Source organism: Rhincodon typus, chromosome 2 (genome assembly GCF_021869965.1).
Source record: "Rhincodon typus isolate 14 chromosome 2, sRhiTyp1.1, whole genome shotgun sequence".
Taxonomy (NCBI): Eukaryota; Metazoa; Chordata; class Chondrichthyes; order Orectolobiformes; family Rhincodontidae; genus Rhincodon; species Rhincodon typus.
The window spans coordinates 65,313,150-65,332,529 of NC_063333.1; the positions used below are offsets into that span (position 1 = coordinate 65,313,150).

General features: G+C 37.9%; 1 protein-coding gene across 1 annotated transcript in view; it reads left to right on the forward strand.

Annotated features, from left to right (window-relative positions):
- LOC109935447 (band 4.1-like protein 4B) overlaps positions 1-1,837 on the forward strand; it is a 278,476-nt gene extending 276,639 nt beyond the window's left edge. The window contains exon 25 of the mRNA XM_048614210.1: positions 907-1,837. Coding sequence (XP_048470167.1) covers positions 907-976 — 70 coding nt within the window. The 3' untranslated portion in view covers positions 977-1,837. The remainder of the gene's footprint in view (positions 1-906) is intronic.
- The last annotated feature ends 17,543 nt before the right edge of the window (positions 1,838-19,380 follow it).

Below are 19,380 nucleotides of genomic sequence, written 5' to 3' on the forward strand. Positions count from 1 at the left end.
TTCAACTCCCCCTCCCACTCCTTGGACGACATGTCCATCCTGGGCCTCCTGCATTGCCATAATGATGCCACCCGAAAGCTGCAGGAACAGCATCTCATATTTCGCTTGGGAACCCTGCAGCCCAAGGGTATCAATGTGGACTTCACAAGCTTCAAAATCTCCCCTCATCCAACCGCATCCCAAAACCAACCCAGCTCGTCCCCGCCTCCCTTACCATTCCTCCCACCTCAAGCACCACCCCCATCTCCTACCCACTAACCTCATCCTGCCTTCTTGACCTGTCCGTCCTCCCTGGACCGACCTATCCTCTCCCTAACTCCCCACCTACATTCACCTTTACTGGCTCCAACCCCGCCTCTTTGACTTGTCTGTCTCCTCTCCGCCTATCTTCTCCTTTATCCATCTTCTATCTGCCTCCCCCTCTCTCCCTATTTATTTCAGAATCCCCTTCCCCTCCCCCTTTTCTGAGGAAGGGTCTCGACCCAAAACGTCAGCTTTCCTGCTCCTCTGATGCTGCTTGGCCTGCTGTGTTCATCAAGCTCTACACCTTGCAAAGACATATTGTTGGGTCGATGAGGCTATACAAGATGTTGGAACTAGGTTTGCAAATGGAAAGGATTAAACTTCCTAGAATTAAAGCACGTCACCTTGATGAGCCTGAAATTTCCCATAGATACTTTTCTAAACTTAAACCAAACTGTTGAAATGAATTCAAATGCACTATTTTCTTAAATTTGTCATCACAAAAGTAGTTGACAATTCAGCTTGTGCAAATTAAGAAACAATGGACCAATAAAGCAATAACTATTGTTGATAACATAAATTAGCTGTACATATCATTACGTAACATCTCAGTAATGTTGGAGGAGTGTATTGTGTAACAAACTGAATTTTCATTGTTCACAGTGCTGATAATGTGAGACGTGAACTGGATCGAGAGAAGATAATGAAGCGTCTTTTGATGACAGAACTGTGAAAGTGCAGCTTGGATCAGCTGGCGAGAACTGGACCAAGGCCTCTGTGTGCCTTTTGTCTGTTTACATTCCTTGGAAGTCAGACAAAGCAGCTTCAATGTTCGCAATCTGTTAACTACATTGTGATTCATAAGAACATTTTTGTTTCCATACTGAACTGGATGTTTACATTACTCTCCTGCTTTAATCAGGAAAGAGATGCTTTACAAGGGTCAACATAAACTTATTTTCCAATACTGCCTCTGTAAAATGTGTCACCAATGCAAAAATGTGAAGGCTTGCTTTATTGAAAAGGCCATTCACAACAAGTGCTGTACACAGCTTTCTTTAAATATAAGAAATCAAAGTCTGTATATATTTGCACTATGCATTGGAGAATATTTTGATAGGATTATGGAAAAGTCATTTTGTATAACCAGAGCTAATTCTGAGCCATTACATTTTGCTGGTCTACTTTTATTTGAAAGAGTAAACTTTACAATAGATCTATCAATATTTTTAAAATAAAAGCTCTACAGCCACCTTAATACCAAAATTCAAACCTATTCAACAAGTTGCATGTGTCCACAATATACTCCAGCATTAGGTATATCTTAAATCAAGACAAGACCTTAGCGAAATGTTTGTGCCTAAGATGCAATTCATAGAATGATACAGCACATGAATGAGACTTTGGGCTCATCCTCCAGAGAGATAAATGAAAGAAATTCTTAGAAAAATGTGATTGAACTTGTTTTGAAAGAAAAGTTGACAAAGAGCCTTGTATAAAATTAAACCCACAATATTTTGAAAGAATTTGGTGGAATTGAATCAAGTAGGTTAATATTCTACTGTAAAACTAGACATTTTTGCCAAATAATAGCTTCCTGTATAGTTCATGTCCATCATTTTTATTGATAATGTTCAACATGAGCATTGTGCAAAATGGTAAATAATTGGAATAAAATCATATAAAAGTATTTTTGGAAAGTGAAACTTAAGTTATAAAAATTAAATATTGTTTGTATTCTAACTTAGTCTTAAGTTAAACGAACCATGTTGATGCAAAACTGTTTAGTCTTACTATACAGCTACAACTGACTGCTTCAGTTTTCAAGCAGTGTTTCTCATATCAAAACATAGTTTGTTCTGATTTGTAGAAGCTCCAAGATTTTCCTTGGTAGGAGAGTTTCTGCTCTCAGTCTCTGTAGCTTTGGCAGAAACCCCAGACATGCCATATAAACTTGGCTCCCACCAAAATCACAGCAACAAATTGGGAAAAAATTCCCAGTGCTGATGTCTTGAAGTGAGATAGTTTAATTTGTAACATTGGATGATCCTCTTTGTCAAATGTATGGGGAAATACTCCAATATTAAGTGACTTGCATGTTGAGAACAGTAGATATCTTCAGTGGCCCAATTACCAATTTTAAGAACAGTGTCAACTGTATCTTGCTAACGATGTCTATAGCTAACTGTTATGCCAAAAAAAGAAAGGCACTGTGATTTAATGCACGATTGTAAATAATATTTTTTAAGGTAAGGTTTGTCTAAAGAAACTACGGATTTTAAAGTTGTGTGGTTTAAGATGTGAAATTGACTTTTTTTGTAACTTAAGATACAAAAACGTAAGATTACTATGGTAGAAAGTTAGGAGTACTTACTTTGGAAGTTACACATGTGGGCCATTTAGGTATCTGAAGCAAAGGAATGTGAGGGTATATCCTACACAATAACAAATAATTTACTTGAGGTCTCACACAAAATCTGTATATAAAGCATAATTTTGGATCCTGTGGTATTTTATGAATTTTGTTTTAATTTTCATGGAAACTGTGTCTATGTTTAAAGAAATCCTTTTTCACAAGTTTCAGGACACGGTTTCCCTCAGGCAATCGTTTATTGAAAACAAGTAAACATGAATAGCTCAACTCGACCGGGGATCGTCTTTTATCCAGATAATCTGCCTTTAATCATAAAATTTTGAACATAATTGGAACAGCAATGACATTGAATATTTGTGATTCAGATATACAGTAGATACATCAGAACAGCTAAGTGCAATGGCCGTTTTACCATGATGGCTGGCAGTCTTCTAACGACAGTGTTTTTGCCATTTTAATGAAAAGATACTGGAGAGAGTTAAAATTCTGAATTTTGAAAAATATTTTCAGGAGATACAAATAACATACAATGTAGGAATTCTGCATTAAAAACAGAAAGTGCTAGAAATGTATACCTCAGTGACCAGGAAGAGACCAATGCTTACTAAAATGTAAAAGTTGTAACATAGAGACAGGTCATTCCAACTAATCCATCTGTTGGTAGTTAACCCTCTCATGACCAAATAGTCTAATCTAATTACCCTGGTCTCATTTCTTCAACTCCTGTTAGTCCTTCTATTATTTCAAACTAATCTAAGTAATTGATATAATTTCTGCCTCAACTACTATCATGAAAATGAATTGTATAGGCTCATTATTCTTTAAAGAAAGCTGTTCTTCACTATATTCTAAGTCTCTTATATTTAATCTTATACTTAGGATTCCTTGATCTTGATTCCTCAAAAACTGTGATCTCTCAGCCACTATCTATCACATCTCATTTGTACAGAATTTTGGACAATTCTAATAGATCAATATTTTACCAAAACTTATTTTTCAAGTATTTATCATATTTGCATTTCCTCATATCAGAATCCTCATGAATTCACCTCTGTCTTCTGGGAAGCATCAATATCCATCCTCTACTGCAGAACTCAGTACTGCACACTAATAAGGTTTGTCCTTATTCTGTGGCTTTTATATTATGACAAGTTAATAGGTCTGAACTGCAGGATGTTGATTAACTAATCTGTATACCCAACATTTTCTATTTTGGAAGAATTGCTGTTCACATTTGTACCTCTTTGCTCAGATAGAAGAGGAGCTATGCTGACAGTATAGTCTGATCCTTTATGCATCAAGTATCTGCATATGTATATTTTCCAGCAGGGCTATTAGCAGAATGTCTAGTTAACTATTTTCACCTTTTTTTTGCCTGGGATTACTTGAAGGCGTTTTTAGCACTATCTAGTTGAAAATCAGCTAACGAAGTATCAATCAGGAACTAACCTTTGTGGTCCATATGGCTCAGGGTCACAATGTGCATTGCATTCACATACTCATTGAAAGGAAATTATTTTAATTACAATATTAAATTCTGTGCAACAAAGTGAACAATTCATTCTCATGAAAGTCATTATGCAGAGAGGAAAGCTATTCTATTTTCTAGTCTATTGCGGAATTACTAAGCTTTTGGCAGAAAATGACAACTTTTGTAGTTTTGCCACATACCAAATAATCCAATCTCATCTTTTGAAGAAGTATCAGCTAAACCAAGCTAATGAATTGCACCACAGCCAGTTTAGAAACCATAGTACATTATAAAGTAATGCACTGAGAACCAGTTTAATAAAAATCAAGTTAAGATTACACCTCATGAGGTGTGTTTTACAGGGCACCATGGCACCCACATCTCAAGCTAAAACAATTGGTGGGGAGCTCATCCATAATCCCAACTAGCTGCTTGGTAAATTTGTTTTATTCACTCATGGGATTTGGGTGTCACTGGCTGGGCCAGCATCTATTGGCCATCCCTAGTTGCCCTTGAGAAGGTTGTGGTGAGCTGCCTTCTTGAACTCTGCAGTCCATATGCTGTAGGTACCCCCACAATGCCATTTATTTAATGTTAATTGTTTTAAGGCAAAACATTTGCCCCTATCTCAGGAGAAACCAGCAACTTTGTAGTTCCGCGAGCACCAGCGGGACTCGGTCAAGCTCAGGCCTCCTGCTACCGTGGCTACCAGAAGCAGAGGGATGAAATGCTTGAATAGCCATTAATTACCTATTTAAGGATCTCAGTAGGCCGCGAACTTGGTGAGATGCCCAGCCCTCTCCAGCTCCCCAAATATTTCAGACAAATGAGGGGTAGGCAGCAGGAAAATCACCCACTAGATTTTTGTACCTCCACTTTCAAAACCACCGTGCTATGGTCTTAATAGCTATAAATCCACCGCTGTATTTGCATAATTTTCAAAATACTTCATTCCAGATAAAGCACTTTGGAATTCTGTTAAGTTATTATGTTTTTTTCTATCAGTTCTTAATGATTGTTTCTGCCATGCCCTGTAAAGAACATTTACTGGCTTCAGATTAATTATTAATCTACACTGACAAATTATAAAATTTAATTTATATGTTCATACCAAGGTTTGAAAAATTATTAATTCATAGAAGATGCGATTGCAATCTGTTGACACTGTATCTCGACTGAATTATAACTCACATTGCTACCTCCAATGTTTATAAGAAGGAGTAGTGGCTACTGCTGAGAGAGACCTAGGATCACCAAGGAATGGGGGCCACCAATGAGTGAGATTGAAATAGAGACATGGGATAACTGCTCAATGCCAGGTTCCTCTGAGAAATTATGAGGCTTTAAAAGAGGGACTACCCCCTAAAGGCTTCTGGAGACACTGAGCTACTCACATGCAATTCCTGAAACACCACCAAATTCTGGCATGCTCAAGGATAAGTGATGTCAATTGACTAATTACTGAATCTAATTGACAACCTGCCTACAGTTGGTGAGATTACTCCATGGACCCATTCCTAACTCCAACTTAATTGCAGGAAGTTTTCCTGCCGCTGGGAGACAAAGGTATGGCCTCTCCTGTGATTAACCGGGCTCAGACATCATGTTTCCAAACACAACAGGTTGCAGTAAATCCAGTTTATTCTTTAAGATGCAGCACTCTGTCCCAACTTTGAATAATTTCTCAAGAATAAATACTTTGAACAGGTATTACTAGGATGATGTCCCATTTTCAAGGCAGGTCTACATTAAACTTAAAAGTTGAACTTTTCAACTACTGTAAATCTTTAAACTAACCTAGCTGGGGTAAAGTACCATGTTTTCTGTTACTTTACTGCAACACTTGCAGTATTACTCAAATAAATTAAATTCTGTGGTAATTTATACTTTTTTTATTTTGCATAATCCTCAATGCTTAGAATGTGAGAAGATCTTCAGTAGAAACTGTGTATAAACGTATCTCTAAAAAGGATTTTTTTTTGCCTTTCAAGGTGTGTGAACAGGCTGACAAGGTCGCCATTTGACTGCCATCTTAATTACCCTTGAAGTAGTTCTTAAATCATCATAGTCTGTAGGATGTAGGTACATACTCAATGGAGTTAGGGAGTCAATTCCAGGTTTCTGAAGCAGTACCAATTAAGGAACATTGATGTAGTTCCATGGTACAATGGTGTGTGACTTAATGGGGATCTTGTATGTGGTGGCGTTCCCATGCATCATCATCAATCTATTGACCAGAAATTGAAATGGACCAACCATGTAAATATTGTGGCTACACAAGCTGGTTAGAGACTAAGAAATCTGAAGCAGGCAACTCAATTCTTGTATCCTCAATGCCTGTCTGCCATCTACAAGGCACAAGTTGGAAGTGTGATGGAATATTCCCCACCTGCCTGGTTGAGTGCAAGTCCAACAGCATTCAAGAAGCTTAACACTAGAGAACAAAGCAGCCCACTGATTGGCACCTGAACCACAACCTTAAATTCCAATCATTTCAAAACCAATGCACAGTGATAGCAATGTGTATCATCTGCAAGATGTACTGCAGTAACTCACCAAAGCTTCACAAACAGCACTTTCCAATCCTGTGACCTCTACCAGTTGCAAGGTCAAGAGCAGCAGATACCTGGGAACCAGTATCTGCAAGTTTTTTTTTCAAACCACACATCATCCTGTCTTGCAAATATATTGCTATTCCTTCAGTGTCATTGTGTCAGATCCTGGCACTTCCTCTCTAATAGTATTGTGCATGCCCCAAACCCCAAGGACTGCAGCAATTCAAGAAGGTAGGTCACCACCACCTTTTCCAAAGCAGTTAGGGATGGGACAATATATGTTGGTATAGGCATCAATAACTTCATCCCATGAACAAATAAAAATAAATTTTCTGCCCTTTGCCCCCTTGTAGGAAGAGGTTATGGGTGTGGTAGGTGCTGTAAAAGATGTGATTTATGTTGAAGAACATGATTTATTGATATCATTTATAACAAATCCATATTAATGTTAATCATGAATTTAAATCTAACCTATATCGTTGTAGCAGATGTTCCTTTCCCACTGGGTGAATCATGTCCTCTTTTATGAAGCTTCAGCCCATTTTATATTTTAACACAAGAAACTAGAACAGAAGGAAAAAATGTTGAAATTGAAGCATCACTAAAAATTGACAAACCCAAATATACAGCTGAGTGCAAAATTATGATTATATGGCAAATAAAGTTTCTGGTAAATATCAATGGAAAGATACACAGATGTTTTAATTAGTGGAATTATTGTAAGGAAGACTAGATGGAAGCAAAATCTTTGAGAAGTCTAACACAGATTAGCTGATGACAAAATTAAGATATGGATTAGTATGATTTTTTTATTTGTCTAATGTTTAGAACCAATCTTGTTTTACAGCATTTTGACATTACGATACTACAAGTAATACTTTGTATTGATAACCTATTTTGGGATTGGTACCATTTATACCACTGGTTCTGTATTATAAGCTGGTCAATAAAGTAGAATTTTGTACACACCCAAAATCTAATTACATTTTCAAGTTTACAAAGTGTCAACAGAACAATTGTATTTCTATTAGCCTAAAATTATCACAAATTTTGTTTAATTGCATCTCAGATAGTCCAGTTAAAATGCTGGCAGAGTAAGGCCAAAATAGTATGTGACAAGGTATCTCCATTGCCTATATGAATTGAATGTCCTATAAAATTGTTGACTACACCGTGGAGCTAATCTGTAATTATTGCATAAATTTGCATTGTACTGATGTAAAAACTGCAGCTTAAGTAGGTTGCTAAAATAATTGTTTTTATGTATGAATTTTGTTTTGTGCTGTTGTCAAATAAGTATTTTTTACTGAAAATAATAGGATTTTTCTTAAACATTTTGGTGGTAACTTTTGAAAGAGTCATAATATTACAGTGTATGATTAGATCTGAATGATTCAGGAAATACATTGAATACTATTGGTAAGTTGTTGAAAATGATGTCTCTTATCTTTAAGTTGTTATTTACTTGTGTTTTGTAATAACAAAACTATAAGATCAACAAAATTGTTAAGCAATTGTTTACAGTAAAAACAGGCCTTAATAATTAACATTTTAAGCATTAGTATTTGGTGAAACGTGCAGCTTTGGGTTATTGTAAAATACAGTGCATTTTCAGCACATTTGGTCATCATTGAAATGATAGTTTTGAGCTGCTCACACATGGCTTGATGGCATTTCTCAAGTAGAGAGTTTTAATGGAACATGATAAAAATTCCCAATGTGATACATTAAACGCTCAATTCATTCCCTTTTCTTATTCTCTACAACAATGTGTTATTTTGGCATTAAGTTCTACTGATTTCAGGAACTCTCCACTGTAAAGCCTAAGTAGTGTCATTTTTGTGGAAACCTGAACAGTATGTCAGAATGCAATCATGAATAGTGTAACAGCTGAACCTCCCCCTGTTCTTGTCTTGTATTTACTCAGAAACACGTCTCTTCCTCCATCAAGGATCCCATACCAAATTGAACGGGGTACAACTGTTATTTTTGCTATACCAATGGCCCTTAACACCCCCACCATCCCAGATTTAATTTGGAGTGGTCCAAAGCCATTTGTAGATTTTTCACTGTCAATTTAGTCCAAACATGCACACGCAGGTCATTCCTAAATTTATGGCCTAATATAGCGAAACATATTGAACCATCACTAAACCATCAGTTGAGCCTTTGGGATTGCTCTGAAAGATACGAAACAAAATGAAACATTTATGTTTTTAATAAGTAGCTCACCATTTGTTAAGAGTTCAAAAGTTCTGTTTAGCTTTGGAATCACTTAAATCACAGTTTAGAACTGATCCGCAATTGAACAATTTTGTAATTTAGAAGTATTGGTCCTTCTCCTTAATGCACATAATGATTTCCTGTAGATTATTGATTGCTTCCATCTTATGGAAGCACACCAGAGTGAAAACAATAGTTCATTTGTCATTATAAATGCTTAGAAAAGAATTTTACTCAACTAAATCCTTAAATAAGTGGAATATTCCAGCAGAATATTTTAACATTGAGTTTCCTTAAAGACAGATTCTAACACATACATTATTTAGACATACTACATTAATTAATGTTACTTTATTCTTAGAACAGTATATTTCTATATTTTCCCATGGAAACAAATACTCTTGAGGGATGGTACTTGAATAATTTGCAGCTATACATTGTAAAATAGTGAATTATATATCACAACAGTTGTATCTGACTGATGAATGTTCATTGGATTGTATTTTTAGAATGATAATTGTATATGTGTAGTGCCATTAAGAATTTTTTCACTGATAAAGCAGGAAGCTTGTTCCTTTCTGCCCCTCCATGTGATGTGAGTTATGTGCTGCTTTTATGATTACAGTTACTTAGCACTTAAAGTTTATGTCAAGGACTGCCCTGCAATTCCTGCATCAAATATTGTCTAAACTTGTATTGTGATACATTGCTGCTAGTAGTATTTATTTAGATGTGCTAATCAATGCTGATTATGCACAAAATTGTACGAATAAAATGATTAGAAAAATCAGAATACTGTCATCCTACTTTGTTTGAGAGCCTATAAAGTGATATTTAATATTGAAGTATCAACCTGGAATTTCTGTGTTTATACAATAACCAAAGAAAACTTTATTAACAATGCAAAAACAAAACAGAAATTGCTGGAAAAACTCAGCAGGTCTGGCAGCATTTCTGGAGAGAAATCAGAGTTAACATTTTGGGTCCAGTGACCCTTCCTCACTGGGCCCAAAACATTAACTTTGATTTCTCTCCACAGATGCTACCAGACCTGCTGAGTTTTATTAGTAATTTCAGTTTTTATTTTTGATTCTGATTTCCAGCATCTGCCATTCTTTAGGTTTTTTTGCATTACTAATGCATTCACTCATTCACTACTAAGAAAATATTATCTGCATATTCACTTTCAATTCTGTTGGTGAAAAAAACAAGGGGTAAAGATGAACGGAAATAGTAGGAACTGCAGATGCTGGAGAATCCGAGACAACAAGGTGCAGGGCTGGATGAACACAGCAGGCCAAGCAGCATCATAGGAGCAGAGAGGCTGACGTTTCGGGCCTAGACCCTTCATCAGAAAAGGGGGAGGGGAAGGGGGTTTTGAAATAAATAGGGAGAGAGTGGGAGGCGGATAGAAGAGGGATAGAGGAGAGGATAGGTGGAGAAGAAACAAACAGGTCGAAGAGGCGGGGATGGGGCCAGGAAAGGTGAGTGTAGGTAGGGAGTTAGGAAGGGGATAGGTCAGTCCAGGGAGGACGGACAGGTCAAGGGGGCGGGATGAGGTTGGTCGGTAGGAGATGGAGGTGCGGCTTGAGGTGGGAGGAGGGGATAGGTGGGAGGAAGAACAGGTTAGGGAGGCAGGGACGAGCTGGACTGGTTTTGGGATGCGGTGGGGGGAGGGGAGATTTTGAAACTTGTGAAATCCACATTGATACCATTGGGCTGCAGGGTTCCCAAGCGGAATATGAGTTGCTGTTCCTGCAACCTTCGGGTGGCATCGTTGTGGCACTGCAGGAGGCCCAGGATGGACATGTCGTCTGAGGAATGGGGGTAAAGATGAACTTTTGTTTTTCCTCACACTTCTGCAGCTCACTGCCAATCTCCAAATAACTTTGCATGGCACTAACTGGTAGAATGGTTTACTTTGAGTAAACAATGGGAAGTTATCTGGTATACTGTGCTAGTAACATGTGCGGTTTAGTTAGATCCAATGTAGCAGCTACACCTACTGTCTGTTAATTGATTATATTACTAAGCAGGTATTCTGGCTATGTATTTATGTTTCCTGATTGAATTTTCTGTCTTTGTAAAAGGAAAAGTTCTAATAGTTGGTATCAGATGGTCCTGTGATTATTTTTGAAATGAAAAATAATTTATGTCCAAGTTAAGTGATTATTTTTGAAATGAAAAATAATCACTTAACTTGGACATAAATTATTTTTACTCTGATGACACATTTAGTATAAGAGCTTAGTGAGCTATTTTGAGTCAAATTATCTCCTTGAGGCTAGCCAAATGTAATTGTATCTACCCGTTTCTAATTTAATTATAACAACCTAATGACAGTTTATGTTGTGCTAAGTTTGTACTGGACTCATATGGATGAAGGTCAAAATATGTTTAGTGTTATCCATATGGATATACAAACAACTTAAGAAATTTCTTCACTCGAAGGTTTAGAAATCTTTGGAATTCTCTATTCAGTAGCATTACAGGTGTTCAAACTTCAAGTATATTTCAAGATCCTGGAAACAAATTGTTGGATCTTAAGGAATTAGGAATATGGGGATAGTCTAGGAAGGTAAAAGAACAGACAGGTCTTATTGAATGGTGGAGCAGACTCAAATGGCCGAAAAACAGATTTGTGCTCATTTTAGCTATTTTATAATTCGGAGTCAGAAATATATTGAGACATTGATTTACCATTCCAATTAACTCAGTATTGTTACAGAGGGGGAATGGCTGTACCCCTCTAATAGTTAAACCAAATTACAAGCCACAACCTGCTATGACGGGATTAGAAGTTCCCTTCTAATAATTACCTCCGAAACACCCAGAGAAGCTCACCTTTCCCCTCATAATCTATTAAAAGAGCAGTTTAAAAACAGAAAATCCCTGATCTCCACTTTACAAATAACAAGAAACAATTTATTTATTTAACCCAGCAATGAATAAATTAACAGAATTATTAACAAATCGACAATTCCCCCTTAGACTACTTACTACTTCGTAACTGGTCTAAATTCTGTTGGAATACTGTTCAAATAAACACAAATCCTGCTTAACAAACCCAATTAATAGGAAAGTAATAAATTAAAACTTAATCTCTCCTAGTTCTCACAGACTGTGTTCTGGAATATTCTGTCTTTTCCGCTCTATTCCCAAACACCTTTCTTCCACTAATTCTGCTGTCAGGGATCCTTTTTCTCTATAATTTCTTCAATGAGGACTTTGAGCTAAAATACTGTGGTACCTTTCATTAATTAGATTGGCTTTTTCCAAGAGGTGAATGGTGCTAACTCTGGCAGGTGGCAGATGGCTCTCCCCGATTTTCCAAATGTACTTATATATCCATAATAATGACATATTCAAATTCTTATAATATGATTGGTTTCAGGTTGTCAACGCCATCAGATTTAAATTCAATTGGCTTTCTGTATCTAGCTGCTTGGTTTACATTAATTGGCCGAATTCAAACTTCTTGTCTTAGAAAAAATGCTGCTTGTCGGTTATATACAAAATTTATCCATTCGGGCACATGCTGTACACCTGCATTTATAAACTTCCAAGCACAGACAAAGCACAAGCTCTTAAAGGGACCACAGCACTCTTTTCCTCACTATCATTTTTACCAACAAATTGTAACTTCCTGCCTTACAATTCATGAATACTCTACCCAACTTCGTAACAGAATAAAGACAAATCTAAGGAAGTTTACGTGAATTTCTTGGAATTCAATTGAAGCTTGAGACTATATTCAAAGTTGCCTCAACTATTTCAGAACATTTAGGTGATAATGATATTTGTTTTTCTGAACTCCTACACTAAAAATGAAACTGTTCTTACAAAAGCTAGTTATTTAACTTTTGGATTCTATTCCTTGTATATAACTTTCTCCCTTCAGATCTATTGGTTGCCTGGAATTGGTCACGTACCAATGCAAATCAATATCCAAACAGAAAAATTAAGCATTTGTAATAACTTATAAGACTATTGCCATGGGTGCAGAGTTTTAAGAGATTTAAAGAGGCATTTAAAGTTAGGAATAAATTTGTTACAGTGAATGTGAAGTGACTATTTCCACCAGTTCCGTGGTCATAAATGAGGGACTATCCATTTTAAATTGCCACAAAATGAGGAGAAAGGTTGTCAGGCAAATCAAGTTTTGTAAAAGGTTGCTGAAACATAACATGCTTTCCCACAGAGTGTGGCCAGGGCAGGGATAATTACATTCCTTAAGGGAAAATTGAATTATTATTTGAAGCAGAGGAGGTTAAAAAGCCCCACCGCAGGGCAGTGGGAATATTTTTCGGATTTGTGTTGAAGCGGCAAACAACAGGAACCTAAGGATCATTTTTGAAAACAGAACATACCAACGTGTTCCCTGGCCAACAGGCTTGCTGCAGTACTCCAGCGAAGCTCAGCACAATTTGGAAGAACAGCATCTCATTTCCCCTTGGAGTCTTTGGGTCTCAATATCGAATTCAACAATTTTAGGGCTCAAGTACCTTCTCCCATTTCCTTACCCCAACTCCCATATACCAGGTAGGAGCAAATGGCCTTGTCATCACATAGGCTGCAAACCACAAACAAACCATTGTCAACTACTAATGGTCCCAATTAGCAGCTATTGATTCCCTCAAGTTAACCTTTACCCTTTGCTGTGTTCAATTGTTGTTGTCCCTCTCTGGGCTTCATCTCCTCCTGTTGTTTACTGTTCCCACATCGTCCCATCCCATCCCACTAGCATATATTTAAACAATTTTCTCACTACAACCAGTTCTAAAGATGGGTCACTGAACCTGAAATATTAACTTCATTCTCTCCACAGATGCTGCCAGACCTGCTGAGTTTTCCCAGCAATTCTGTTTTTGTTTCCGATATCGAGCATCTGCAGTAGTTTGGGGTATTTTTTAAACCTTTTTCTTCTCTTGGTTTTCACATAACCCCAAATTCAGAATAACAGTCTATTCCTAACCCTTTCTCACTATCAGCCTCATCTTCCTGTTGATGATTATCTACTGGAATTTGCCTCTAGTTGCAAGCATTTAGTCTCTGGTCAAACTTCATAATGAAAGAAAAGCAGAAAATGCTGGAAATTTTCAGTGTCCATTGAGTGAGAAACAAAGTTAATGTTTCAGTTGATGACTTTACAGCTGACGTGGAAAAAGTCAGAGATGAAACGGGTTTTAAGCAAGTACTTAGACTTGGAAATGGGGGAACAGAAAGTAAGAAAATATCGAAAGGAATGATGGTGCAAACCAAAAGGTCATAATGGGACAAGTAAAGAAACAAAAGATGGGTTCAGAGGACACATTGAGATATTTTTAAACAACCCGTTCAGAGATGTTATGATACCTCTGGACTAGGTTGGACTTGAACACAAGCATCCTGATTCAGAGGTAAGGACATTACCACTACACCACAAGATCCCTTAAGGGCATGTTAAACAGAATAGCAGAATCATTGCGAACAGCTGCTGTTAGCAAAATGGGAGAAGTGGATGTGATGTAAAATTGTTGAACTCAATGTTTGATCCAACAAGTCGTAAGACACCAAAGCAAAAAGGTGAAGGACTTGAACTTTCTCGAGCTTACTTTGTACGTTACTGAAGAGGATAGGAGATCGAACTAGATTATAACTGGGTCAGCAAATTAAAATGGTGGTGACCAGAAGGTCAGGATAATGCTTTTAACTTTTAAAACAATGCATTCTTTCATGGGATGTGGTTATCATTGGTAAGGCAAGCATTTATTGCCGATCACTTGAACATAGTGGCTTTTGAGACTGATGCAGAAGGCACACTCGGAATGATTCAGTCACATAGCTGTGGGTCTGGAGTCACGTGGGGACCAGATCAGGGAAGGATGGCTAATTTCCTTGTGTAAAGGACACTAGAATTTTAGGTGGTTTTAATAATAATTTCTGATGGTTTCCTGATAACCAGTTCTAAGCCTAGCTTTCAATTCCTGATTTTTTAGCTGAATTTAAATAGTACTAGATGCTGTGATGGAATTTGAAACCATGTCCCCAAAGCATTTGCCTGGGTTGCTGGCTTGCAAGTCCAGTGATATTACCACAATGCCACCATCTCTCTACATGTAGACTGATGGAGGTGTTATACAACAAAATCAGCTAATCTGTATTTGATCTCCAAAGTAGATTGGACCACATTGGGAACAGTGAATAAAATATACTAAATGGAGAAAAGCACAATTAAAACATTGTTATACTTGGAACGAGTGTGTGGAGCTTCATTTACCTCCACACCTCAGCTGATGAATCAGTGCACCTTCATTTTAAACACAACTTAGAAGAAGCACAGAGAGTGGCAAGGACATAATATGTACTTTGAGTGAAGACTACACCACTACTGACTGAACTAGCTGAGTCTAGAAGGACACATCTGCAAGACTTGGACTGTTGCAGGTGGTGAGTGAACTGAGAGAGAAAAATCTATCAGGCCTTGTTTTCATCAAATTATTTGTTGCATATGCATCTGTCCATTGTAGTTTTATTTTTACTCAGTCATGGGACGTGGGCATCAACAGGTGGGCCAGCAATTATTGCCTATTCCCAGTTATTCTTGAGAAGGTGGTGGTGAGCTGCCTTCTTGAACCGTTGCAGTCCATTTGATGTAGGCAGTCACACAATGCAGTTAGAGAGGGAATTCCAGGATTTTGAATCAGACACAATGAAAGGACTGTGATATATTTCCAAGTCAAGATGGTGAGTGACATGGAGAGGAACTTGCAGGTGGTGATGTTCACATGTATCTGCTGTCCTTGTCCTAGGTTTGAAATGTCCTATCTACGGAGTCTTGGTGAATTTCTGCAGTGTATCTTGTAGATAGTTCATTCTGCTGCTCCTGAGCATCGGATTGGAGGGAATGGATGCTTGGGGATGTGGTGCCAATTAAGCAACCTGCTTTGTCCAGGATGGTATCAAGCTGTTCGAGTGTTGTTGGAGCTGCATTCATCAGGTGGTGAGTTGTCCATCACGCTCCTGATTTGTGTTTTGTAGCTGCTGTTCCAGTACTGCTCCAACACTGGCAACTACCCAGCAATTGAAAAATTGGCCAGGTATGTTCTGTCCAGAGAAACAGGACAAATCAAACCTAGTCAATGACGGCTCTATTAGCATCCTATCAGTCTCCATCAATGTGACTGATGTTGTCAGTGACAGTGCTGTAAAGCAGCACTAATTCCGTGATAACATTCTCATTGATGCTCAGTTTAGGTTCTGTCAAGACTACTTAGCTCCTGACCTCATTACAACCTTGATCCAAACGTGGGCAAAAAAAGCTGAATTCCTGATGAAAGGTGAGATTGACTGCTCTTGACAGCTCTGGGCTCTGACTGCTCAATACTACCATCATAACAAAGCACAGGCTCTTTGCTGTTTCAAAAATCTTTAAATTTTGGAGGGATCTGTGACTCTTTAACAGCAAGTAAGCATGTAAATGAGAGAGTTGGTATGAAGTACATTACATTGGTTAGAAGTCTAAAATAACTTTGACTGTCACCTGGAGTTTTCTGGGAGTAGAAGATATGACAAAGGATGATTTGAAATCTTTGACTAAGGCTAACCTGAGAGTGTTAGCAAAGAATTCACAGCAAGAGTTAGCAAATAAAAGCAGGATCACATCAGGATGAGATAACAAAGTTTGGAGCTTGGGGGAACACAGCAGGTCAGGCAGATTTCTGAAGACAGGTCCTGACCTGAAACGTCAGCTTTCCGGCTCCTCTGATGCTGCCTGACCTGCTGTGTTCCTCCAACTCCACACTGTGTTACCTCTGACTCCAGCATCTGCAGTTCTTGTTATCTCACATAAGGATGAGATCTTTTAAAAGTTAAAAAGGAAGTAAACCTGACATGGATGTGTCACTGCTTGAAAAAGCTGAGATTCAGTTAAAAATTGGAAAAACAATTTGAATTGGCAGAGAAAAAAGAACAATGAGACATCAAAAGAGTAAAGAATGAAAAAGTAGAAGAAATGAATAAAACTGAAAATAGAAATGGAAATAAGGAAGCTTGAATTGCCATGAGGAGAAAGGTAAACAAAAAACAATACAAAGGGAACTCCAAAGTGGGAGAGAGCTCAAACAACATGTCATGATTCAAGAAAATCTTGGCATAAAGGAAGAAAGAAGAGATAGTGAGTCAGAGAATTTTGATTCTATTGAGGGATATGATTTAGCTGAAAAAAGTCTTTGTTTAGTGCTTTAATTTACAGAGGATGGAGTTGAAAGATATTTGTGAGCAGTCTTGTGAAATAAAATTGGTAAAGTTGAATGGAACAAAAAAGGCTTGGAAGTCTGGTATTACCATCGGCTGGGATTTAATACCATTTAATACTGTGGCTGCAACAGTTTTGCTGTCATTAACTCACCTCCTGATTCCCCAGTGACTGTCTACCATCTACAAGGCACAAGTCAGGAATATGAAAGAATGAAAGATGAACACAGCTCCAACAATACTGAAGAAGGTTAATACAATCCAAGACAAAGCAGCCCACCTCATCAGTACCACATCCATGAGCTTAAACATTCACTAATTCCAACAATGATGCACAGCAGCAACGTGTACCATCTACAAGATGCATTGCATCAACTCACCAAGGCTTCTCCAAGCCCGCGACATGCACGCCATGACCTTGGCATCTAACGCATACAAGCCACATCGAATTACTATGGCATATCTACAATCCACTGACATTACACTTCTGCATTTCAATGCTGCACTTTGGAGTGCACCTGCACCTTTCATTCCAATGCTGATGCTTCACACAAAGGGACAGATACCCATCTCAAGAATTGGACCAGGCTGTACCTCAGGGATGCTCGATCACTCACTTTCAATGCTCACAGCATCCCTGTTTTGTCTTGCCTTGAATTTGCATCTGGATTTATAAGGTTCTTTCTAAGGAATTTTGGCAAATTTCCGCAGTGCGCCTTGTAGATATTCACAATGCTCTTCTGAGCATCCGTGGGGGAGGGAACTGAATGTTTGTGGATGTGGTGCCAATCAATTGGGCTGCTTTGTCCGGATGGTATCAAGCTTCTTGGGTGTTGTTGGAGCTGCACTCCTCCAGGCAAGTGGGAATATTCCATTACACTCCTGATTTATGCCTTGTAAATGATGGATAGGCTTTGGGGTAATCTATGATAATCTATTTCCAACAAAGTTAAACTATCTACCGCTTTTCTCAGGAACAACTGCTTTACTTATCCATCTTCAGCTAAGAACCATATAGTTCTGCCCCCAAACTGAAAGCTTTCTATACAAGCTGTGGTGTTACCCTCTAATCTTCAAACAAACAAGTTCAGAATCTTCCATTACAAAGCTTAATAGACTATACAGTATACTTGCAGTTCTTGGCGGCTCTCTCTCTCTCAAATCATCATGGCTGCAGAAATACTTACAAGTTATTAATTAAATGCCTTCAAATACACAGAAAATCCCGTGTGCCACTAAATTCAAAAATCCAAACACATACGTAAATGTTATCTAAATCAAACACCCTAAATCACAATGCTGACATTGCTTCATCTTATAGGGCATTAACTGAAATGTTTTGCTTAGCTCTTATCTAAAAACCTTGGGTTTTAACTCACTGAAAAGTTCAGACTCAAGCATTAATAGTTTTTGTTATTTTAATAATAAATTAATCTTCATTTGCTGGATTTATGGAACACTGATAGAAACTACATGATAAATTTTAAAATTAACTTCAGTTAGTATCTGCAATAACTAATCAATTAATTTAGTCTTCCTTTACATTTGATAAATTAGTTCAAATTAAAAACTTCCCAGAAAACTCACCCTATATGATTTCTTGTCCTGTAATATCACATCATTTCTGGCATAGCTTGATCCCACATAGTTCTGACTTTCAGCTGCCATTCATTTTAGCTGTCCCCTCTAGTTTCCTCCTATTGTTGAATCTCAAAGTAAGAAAACTTTCCAAACTCCTAGTATAACTTAATTGCTTACTTTAGAGTTAGAAAATATCGATGAATTTCCTGCTTTTTGATGAGCTCACACACTCGGACCGTATTTTTTCTTTTCAAACTCACTCACTGACTCCCTGCTGCTACTTTTACAGTTGTTGGCCGAACAGCTGGCTTGCAATGCAGAGAAATGTCAGCAGCGTAGGTTCAATTCTTGCACTGGTTGAGGTTACTACGACTCTCCTTTTCAACCTCTCCCCTTGTCTGAGGCGTGGTGACTCTCAGGTTAAATCATCACCATCAGTCTCTAATGAGAGGGCAACTCTGTGCCTGTTGGAACTATGGCGACTTTACCTTTACCTTTGGGGAGCTCTAATACTCAAACTTTCCTCCGCCTCGGGTTGGAGGCTTTGGAGGGAGAATCTTAAGATGAAGTTAATATTGTTCTTGGCAATGGTGGTTTGATGGGGAAACGGTCATGGTGCAGGTAAAAGGAGACTGAGAGTTGGTGTTCAGTCTCTGCAAGGTAGAGGCTGGCCACCGAACAACATTAATGCCACCCTT